The following is a 9,999-nucleotide window of genomic DNA, read 5'->3' on the forward strand; positions in this document are numbered from 1 at the left end:
CGTAACGTCCGTACCAGCGAAGCTGATAGTGGTTTTGCTGGTGGTGGTGATATGTCAGTTGAGAGTTGTTCCGGGGTGGGATAAAATGGGGCGTAACCAACGGCGGGGAAGGCAAACGCGGAGTAACGTGAAAGGTGCCGTGTGAATACTCCAAGAGTGGGAGAAGCAATACGAGAGACCGTTGCTGCACTTAACTCCAAGAGTGGTGGAACCCAATAGGCGGAGCTAAAGGTTTACCCCTCCGTCGCTGATTTCCGTACGTGTTAAACGCGAGCCAATACGCTCGAGAGAGAGAGATAGAGAGAGAGAGATAGAGAGAGAGAGAGAGAGAGAGACAGCGAGAGAAAGGGATTCGCATTGCTGGGTCGTGCGAATTTTGGCACGATTAAACTTTTCAACCGAGTTTCCACGGTAAAAGGCAAGCCAAACCAGCCAAGCCGCAAATAAAGTTTTTTCAATGTCAGCTTTTCAAACTGGAATGAAGATCAAGCGAAATAAACTCTTTCTCTCTCTCTCTCTCTCTCTCTCTCTCTCTCTCACTCTCACGACACATACACACACACACACACACACATACACACTCTTTCTCTTTTCCTCTTTATCTCTGAACACTTGGAACTCTTTCATCTTTTTATGCGCATTATACAATCTTGAGAGTTAGTTCTCTAAATATGATCAAAATGAGGAAGTTAATCGTAATTAAACAGATATATTCACGATCAAAATATAGGATATAGTGATCGGTATATATGGATCCAAAAATACATGAGTAAATCGATAAGAAGGAAGGCATCGAATCAGTTTAGAAAATCATCAAGGATCTTTATGAATATTATTGGATAAAAAATTGATCGTCCCAAATAAAATTACGACATCGGGTAGATCCACAATGGGGGCGGTGGGTGGTGGGATAGTGGGGCTACATCGAAGGTGTCCTGTCGCTTAACGTAGAATCGTGCTTGTTGCCTCCCTACCCTCTAACTGCCCCCGCCCACTCCGGGGTGTTAATGGGCGTACTCGCGGTTAACACCCTAGCTGGCATGATGGTGGGAGTTGGATTACCCCTCTTGCCCCTAGCGGTACGTCACCAGGAGAGATCCTGACGACAACTCTCCTCCAAGTTGGCGGTAGGAAGAATAACTCTCGTCGTTGGTCTCGTGTTCTCTTCCGATCAGATCGTCGATCAGAAAGAGAGAGAAAGAGAATAATTTGAAGATAGAAAGAGGAAAGAGATTGTGGAGTAGGAGCAGCAGGGTAAGGTGTGGGAAGAGAAGAGAAGAGAAGGGGAGCGTCGGAAAAGGCGTCGAGAGCAACGCCGTTCGGATTGGCGTTCCGGCGCCAATCCGAGCTAGGAGCGCTCATTATCGCCCAACGGCTGGTCAGGAGGAGAGAGAGAAGGTGCTAGGACGTTTCCCCACCTTCTCGCTCGAATGACGCGCCACCGTATCTCTATCCTTCTCTTACCGACAAGGGAAAAGAGAGGGTAGGCTTCTTCGAAAGTGTATGTGAGAGGTGTGCGCGCGCGCGTTCAGTTAAAACGGAAACTGGTGGGGATGGCAAAGTCCCCACTACCAAAGTCCAAGGGAGCTCCCTAGCTCGGTTAACTCGTCGTCGTTGTCGTTGCCGTCGCCGACGTTGGAATAGGGGAAGGGAGGAGGAGCCCCCGCCGCACGGCCTCAGTCTTCGCGTCGCTGCCCTCCAGCATTCACGCCTCCCGCGTCCGTTCCGCGGCGCAGCCACACTCCGTTCTCTCTCTTTTCTCTCTCTCGTTGTGTGTTCTCTCGTTGTGTGTTGTGTGTCGCCGTCCTTCTCCTCGTCGTCGTCGTCGTCGTCGTCGTCGTCGTCGTCGTCGTCGTCGTCGTCGTCGTCGTCGTCGTCGTCGTCGTCGTCATCGTTGCCGCCGCCACCGCCGTTGCCGCCGCCGCCGCCGCCGCCGCCGTCGTCGTCGTCGTTGTGGTCGTCGTGTCGTATCGTCGTTGGCGTAGTCGTCGCCACTGTCGTCGTCTTTTACGTTCTCGTGCGCGCATGTGTGTACGTTGGGAGTCAGTGTATTAGTGTATTTGTGAGAGTGAAACCCACACATATACACCTATACATACATAGGCACAAACACTTGGACATTATTCACTTGGTGGACGATTCACATATACCTAAGCAACCAAGAGAGTCACCCTACCACGCTCGGCAGCGCACAGGGACACGCACTCACACGTTCTCCTCGAATCCGGACGGGACTTTAGCACACCAACACCTCCGCGGGAGGTGTGGGGGTGAGCCCCCAGAGGAGGTGTCAATCCTAGCGCTGCTCAGTGACCATCGCGGCGCCACCCAAGTAACACCTTTCGTCCGCTCTCTCTCTGCAACAGCACACCGGCAGATCTAGTCGACGTTTTAGACTCGAGTCCAAAAGGGAAAGACAGACTCGTTTCTTAAGTTGTTCTCTTTTTTTTTTTTCTTTCCCTTCATTTTTCCCTTTTTCAATTTCAATAATATCACCTAGTCGTCGAAACGTACTTCCAACGAGTCATCGAACGTAATCTATCGAATATTAAAAACTTTTTTCTCTCTCCTTTTCTTATTCTATTCTTGTCTGCCAAAGAAGACCCTCAAGCAAAGACAACGGCTCAACAGAGGGAGGGAGAGAGAGAGAGAGAGAGAGATAATTCTTCTTTTTCTTCTACTACTACTACTACTACTACTACTACTACTACTACTACTACTACTACTATTATTATTCTTGGTAGTACCTTGGCAGGAACAAGATTAATACGTTTTTACTGATCTGGTGTTTACCTAGTCTCGTGTCTACGTTAATCTTCACGACGCGTTCTCTCTCTCGTGTGATCACGGCCCGTCGGACGGTGGCGTCTTCGAGCGTGGACTACGTTCTCGTGCCTCCTCATCATTTTCATTCTCTCTCCCTCCCTCTCTCCCTCTCTCTCTTTCTCTAATCTCTCTCTCTCTCCCTCTCTCTAACACCCACATACACACACACACACACACACATATATATATATATATATATATATACATAAAATCTATTTATCCTTCTGTCTATCCTTTTGTGTAAAAATCGTGAAGCAAGAAAGTGCAAACGGGCAAACAGTGAAAAAGAGTAATTCTTCTGGTGAATTGAAAGGTAGTGAAAGGATTGTTAAAAATGGGAGCGACTGTAGGTGCAATCAGATCGACGCAATAAAAGTGACAGTGCTTGATTAAAAGAGTTTCGTCGATAACGTTATTGTTTTACCTAATAACGATAGTGAACATAAAGGATCTTTGTCGAGAGAAGTGAGAAAGAAGATGAAGAAGGGAAGGATCGATGGGTCGTTGAAGGCGAGGGTGAATCATCACGTTGGTAGGAAACGACGTGAACGTTCGAAGGATCAGAATCCTCGACGTTCCTGAACGGAAATATTATGAATATGTTAGAGCGTGGTGTTGAATAAGAGCAAGTGCCTCACGTGGTATCCACAGCGGAATATCAAAGAGAGCGAAAAAGAAAAAACCTAGAGAGAGAGAGAGAGAGAGAGAGAGAGAGACGCAAGACAGAAAGGCAAGAAAAGTCGTTGGTAGAGGCAAGGAAGGTTAAAGGGAAAAAAAAAACAAAAACAAAAAAAACAAAAAAAGGAGAGTTTGAGTCACTCGAAGAGGAATCTCGCGCGACTCGGCACACTCGCCCGTCTCGATGAGATTCGAACAGGAGACAGCGTGCAGGGGTACCCACTGCGCCAGCACTCCGCAACCCTCCGCGCTGCAACAGCGAACACGGCCCGAGGAGTTGGTGGTGGAGGAGGAGGAGGACTCTTCCTCCCTGAAGGACGACATTGTCGTAGGTCAACGATTAAGACGCAGAGAATTGGAGGCTAACGTGGTCGAGGGTGCGAAGACGGGGCCGAGGGCCGAGGCGGGGGGGCCTGGGATGGCGTACCCCGCGTCAGCGACGGCTCTGAATCAGCACTCGCCGTTCGCAAGCTCGTTGACGAGCTCGCTTGCGAGCTCCCTCGGTGGTGGACCACTTGGTGCTGCCAGCGGCGGAGGAAACGCTGGTCCTCTCGCAGCTGGTGCACCAACTTCTAATAATCCTAACGGCCATATCTCAACGGCCGGTGGACAACATTTACCAGCACCGGCTGCACCAAGACCAACGGATTTTAGCGTTTCCTCTTTATTAACCGCTGCGAACACTCATCCGCCTATCTTAGGTGGTTCCTCGTCTCAAGGTAGCGCTTCACCACCACCTGGTGGACCTGGTAGTCCAGCGGCAGCACCCGAAACTCCACCACCCTTACCGACTCAAAGGGAATTGTCTCATCCCTCGTCGGCTGTTGCCGCTGCTAGTTACTTTAGTGCTGCCGCACTGGCAGCCGCTGGTTTCTATAATCCGGCGGCTCATTTGCCGCCAACTAGCTCACCAGGACCGACGGCTCATCATCTTCAGGGCAAAGCTATATTAACCAGTCCTCATCATCATCCGCATCTTAATCCTCACGGCATCACGCCACCAGGTGAGATTAATAATACTCAATAATCCACAAATCGGAATTATTTTCTTCGTATCTTTTCCTCTATTCTAGAGCTAAATAATAGATCGTCATCTTAAGAATCGTCCAGTTTCTCATTCGTCCCATTTCTTTTATATCTTTATATAAACTTGTTTTTTTACGACACTTTACGACTTTGACATTGATTGCCTCGAGGGCATCGATGATATTAATTATTCGACGAATCATATTTCTCCGTTTGGTTATCTTTCAATGAAAAAATATCATAACCAACGAAAAGTTCTCTATCGCGAAGAAAAATTCCATGTTCAATATGTACAGGGCAATGTTCGTAACAATGTAAAGAGAGAAAAAGAGAGAGAGAGAGAGAGAGAGAGAGAGAGAAATAATGAAGAAAGAGGGATAGACGGATAAAAAGAGAGAAAGAGAGAGAAAGAGTAAATGTATGTGTGTTTGTGAGGGAGGGTTGGGGGGGATAAGATCGAGAATGCGGTTGTGACGCTGCGGAAAAAATTCGCTTTGCTTATACGTCGGCAATACGTTATGACGTCGGTTAAGATAATGCAATCGATGTGGCATATCTCGGTGAGTTAAATGAGCTGCCGAACGTAAATGCAACGTTGAAATATAATTTTGGATTTCTCTTTGATAAGAATTTAGATGGCGAGTTAGGCTCTTCCTTATACCTCGTTTATAAATCATTTCTATTGAACTAATATTAGAAAGTTACTTATTTTATTATTACTTTTCTTCTCGTACGAAGGAAATAGTTTGTTTCTTCTTCTTTTTCCTTTTATTTATTTATTTATTTTTTCTTTTCTTTTCTTTTCTTTTCTTTTTTTTTTTCCTTCGAAAATAAAAAAAAAAAAGAAAAAAAAACAAGGAGAAAGATAGAAGGGACAGGTGTTGTTGGATTTTAAAACCGATAATGCCGTTGTTCATCCTACGTTGTCTTATCTGACATCTCATTATTATATACGTCCACTTCATCCGCCGTAAACTACTTATTTCTCTTCGTTAACTTAAATGATGAATTAATCGCGTCGATACGTATGTTCGCATTGATACGTATTATTTTCTATTTACTACGTCCGGCAATTGATGGTGCAAATTTTATATTTGATATTTTTCATTTTTCGATGCATCGATAGGATCGATTGTTTGTTTCGATATTATTTAATTAATTCAATTAAAAAGTATTCCTGACATTTTTCTTCCATACGTTTGATATTATTTTGTCGGAAGAATGAATTATTCAACGATATTTCATTTTGAAGATTAAATCATCGATCAAAGATATTCTCCGTCGTTCTAAATTTCTAATCCCTACTATATATTAAATAAATATATATATATATATTTAAAAGAATCGATAAAATTAGTTCAATTTTTTTAAAACTCTGTTAGGATCTATTTATATCATTCAATTCGTCGAAGATTGTTTCAAGAAATGAATTATTTATTACTATTTTTAACGAATTAAATAACATTTGATTATATCTTTCATAATCTAATATTTTCAATTCGAATATATTGATATTATTTCGATTAAATCCCTTTTCAACATTATTGCGACGAGATCTTCACGTGTATTTGACTATTTCTACATTGTTCAAATATTTTCTAATGATATATATATATATAACTCTTCGCTTGTCAAAGTTAAAATTTTAATACGCTTCTTTTCAATTGAAAATCATAAAAATCCTGTCAAAATACTTTTTGCAAATTATTCTATAATATCGTACAAAAGATATAAAACATTTTGTATTTCTTAAGAAATCTATTCGGATAACATTGGAATTAAATATTTTCTATTGTCGTTCTTTTAAAAAATTTCTAATCCATTGGTAATAATTCATTGTTGTCTACAGTCTACGGATTAGAAATGGTCGTCTACATAGATAGGAATAATTCTTTCATCAAAACTCGTATTATGTTGACTTGTTATTGCAAAAAAAGAAAAAAAAATATATATATATATATATTTTTGTTTTTTAATAAATTAGAGAAAAAGAGAGAGCGAGAGAGAGAGAGAGAGAGAAAGAGTGTCTGTGTGTGAGAGAAGGAAAGGGTGGGAGGGAAAGGGAAAAAGAGGATCTTTCTCCCTTCACTTTTCTAGTCTTGGGCTCTTGTCCAAGTGACCGTAGGTAGAGTGACGATTAATCTTGCCAAGGGCATGTCCGACGTCTCGAGCATTCGAAATTCGGTGCGTGTAACTTGTGCGTTTCTTTTGCCGCGCTTGTACGAAGACGTGAGCGCGTAAAACTCGTGTCAACCGGTTAGATACGACGAATACATAACGAGATCTTAAGACGATAGAAATGAAATGATTTAGACGAAATAGAAAATCTATCTTCTTGTCTGATACTTTTAACTTCGTTACTTTTTCAGTTTTCTTCTTTTCTCTCTCCATTTTTTCTTTTTTTTTTTTTTTTTCTTCTTTACTTTTTCACCTTTCGCGTTCTTTCTAATTTATTTACATTACTTTTTTTTTTTTCTTTTTTTTTCTTTTCCCTACTTAGTTCTCTGCTCGATCTAATTATTATCTATAAGATTAATAACGTTAGGCCTTAATTTTCAACGAAATTTGTATCAAATTATAACTTTGAAACGATTATGTATTATTTAGTATTTCTATTTCTTTTTTTTTCTTTTTGCTTTTTTTTTCTTTTTTTTTTCAATTCGTTACAAATAGAAAAGAAAGAAATAATCGCTCGACGTTTGTCACTTTCGTTCTTTCTCTCTCTCTCTCTCTCTCTCTCTCTCTCTCTCTCTCTCTCTGTCTCTCTATCTCTTCTTTTCTTTTCTTTTTCTATTTAAAAATATTATCTCTCATATTTTCATACTTTGAAGGTGAAATTATACTAATTTTATACACACGTGTTTAAATATAATTAGAGTACATTAGAAGATGAAAATAATTCTTCTACGTTTATACCTCTCTCTCTCTCTCTCTCTCTCTCTTTATTATCCTTTCTTTTCTATCTACTTTAAAAAAAAATAAATTTTACTTTCAACGATATTAAATTATTTGAAATTAATTTGTTTCTTAAATCGTCAATTTTTTCTTTTTTCTTCTTTTTTTCTTTTTTTCTTTTTTTATTTTCACTAATAAGAAATGATTCGTGTCTAACTTGGATTAATTTATTTCCTTTTTTTTTTCCTTTTTTTTTTCTTTTCTTCTTGTTTTGTTTAGTTTTGTTTCTTATTATTAGAACGATTTTTAATTCGTCCCTTTTATAATAAAAATTTTCAAAAAGGATTTGAATATCCTTGAAAAATCATTGACGTCAATATCGTTAACGAACGTCACTTAAACGATTATTTATTATTCGCGATAACAAAACGCGAATTATCGCGTAAGGTTCTTGTCAATAAGCGTCGCTATCGTTAGTCCTTCAACATTTTTGAAATTATTAATATGCCATATGCTTAAACTAACTTACATACACATTCACACACGCGTACACACATACATCCACATGTATATGTATATATTATATATATATATATATATCTACATCTACATATATGTACATACGAAGAACATAGAATCGGGAAAGCGAGAATGTCGGCACGTTTGAAGCTTCGGTAACGCCGAAGGAGATATTTTTCTCGATGGAAAAGTCTCCGCTCACGGAAACTCGTTTGGCAGCCATTTTTCAACCTTCCTCGGACTATAAAAAAAAGGGGGGGGGGGAAAAAAGAAAGATAAAAAAAAAAGAAAGAAAGAAGAAAAAAGAAAGAAACAAAAAAAGAATTCGATTGCGAAATGATGAAATGTACTCACGTGCCTTTTTTCGGCTTGCTCTAAATACGAAAATTAACAATTTGTGATATTTAATTTAGATTTTTTTTTTGTTTTTGTTTTTCGTTTTTTTTCGTTTTTTTTTTTTTTTTTTATTTGTTTGTTTGTCCTTTTTTTTTCGTTCATACAAAACGAAAATTTATCCGTGTAATATATATATATATATATATATATATATACGAAGAAATTTTTTTTAATATTTTACTAATAAAAAGATTTTCCAATTATATTCTAAATCTGATTGAGCATTGTCCGTGATCGAATAAATACGTACGTTCGATTTTAAATCCATTGATTTGTTTACTTCGTATAATTTATATTAGATGCAAAAATTTTACGTTATTTTATCGTACAATATTATTTCGAATATAAATGTCTCATTAGAAACGTTTCTTTCGATGATAATATTTGTTAGAATGTTCTTCTTAATGAGCATAAGAACTTATAGATATTAATTGAAATTGTTAATTTTGTCATTTTTTGTTTCTTTTTTTGTTTCTTTTTTCTTTTTCTTTTTTTTTTTCCTCCATAAAATATAAAAGAACATTGTGTCGTGCAAAGAGAAAAATCAATGCTCGTCTTAAGTTTCCTTCGCATATTTTCGAATTTTATTTTATAAATTGTTAATGAAATCTTCTTCATAAAGTTATATAAAACTTAATATCTACTCACACACACATATATATATATTTTTTTTTTATTGCTATTATTTTGTTTTTAAATTTGAAAACTCTCGTTAATATTTTATCCAATTTTTTATGTAACACTCATCGTCAGCTTTTACTTTAATGGACGAATAAAAAGAAAACGATAGAGTAGAATGTTTCCCTTTGATCTAGATTCATCAAAACATTTTCATTGCCTTCTTGTTTAATAAAAAAAAAAAAAAAAAAAATAAAAAGAAAAGAAAAATATATATATATATATATATATATATATATATATATATATATATATATAAGAAAGGAAGAATAATAAAAAGAAAAAAAAAATGATAAAAACGAGGAAAGATCGTGACATTTTATTTTTATTTTATACAAATCATTCGTTTTATTTTGCTCAACGTTCAAACGCCCTTTTAAACCTGCATTTCCCTTTTTATCAATGTTAAAATTATTTGAAGAAAAAAAAGAGATACAGAGATAGATAGATAGATAGATAGATAGATAGAGAGAAAGAGAGAAAGAGAGAGAGAAAGAGAGAGAGAGAAAGAAAGAAAAGGAATCATTAAGCTACGAATTTTAAGATATTATAAATAAATTTTGTAATAAATTTCGTTAGAAAATCGAACAACTTTTTTTCGTCGATTTGAAATCGACGTATTTTTCGATCTGATAGGCCAATTTTGAATTTTCCATTGGGACATAACGATGGCAAACAAAAATGTGCGATAAAAATATAATTCTGTTTTCTAAGTGAAATGTTTAAACAATTTCGATTGCGTTTCTCTCGAAAGAGTTAAAAGAAAAAAAAAAAAAAATAAAAAAAAAAAAAGAAAAAACAAAGAAAAAAAAGGAATACATATATCCCGATAAAAAAATCGAGAAACATTTTTTTTTCAAATCGATTTGTAGAGATAGTTTCGTAGGTACAATTTTAGGTGAAACAAAAAAAAAAGAAAAAAGCAAGCAAGCAAAGAGGAAAAAAAAGGGGGAACATTAAAATAATAAAAATGCGCTACCG

At 37.7% G+C, this 9,999-nt stretch overlaps 1 protein-coding gene across 6 annotated transcripts in view; it reads left to right on the forward strand.

Moving 5' to 3' along the window:
- The first annotated feature begins 1,681 nt into the window (after window positions 1-1,681).
- bi (T-box transcription factor bifid) overlaps window positions 1,682-9,999 on the forward strand; it is a 131,262-nt gene continuing 122,944 nt past the window's right edge. For 3 of the 6 annotated variants that reach the window (XM_035872154.2, XM_035872159.2, XM_035872158.2), the window contains exon 1: window positions 1,683-4,508. In XM_035872154.2, the coding sequence (XP_035728047.1) occupies window positions 3,689-4,508 (820 nt within the window). In that variant the 5' untranslated portion in view covers window positions 1,683-3,688. Of the gene's footprint in view, window positions 4,509-9,999 lie in introns of all 6 variants that reach the window. The other 3 variants (XM_035872156.2, XM_035872155.2, XM_035872157.2) reach the window with 3 other exon arrangements.

This window comes from Vespa mandarinia, chromosome 13 (genome assembly GCF_050613455.1).
Source record: "Vespa mandarinia isolate Hongniang chromosome 13, ASM5061345v1, whole genome shotgun sequence".
NCBI classification, from domain to species: Eukaryota; Metazoa; Arthropoda; class Insecta; order Hymenoptera; family Vespidae; genus Vespa; species Vespa mandarinia.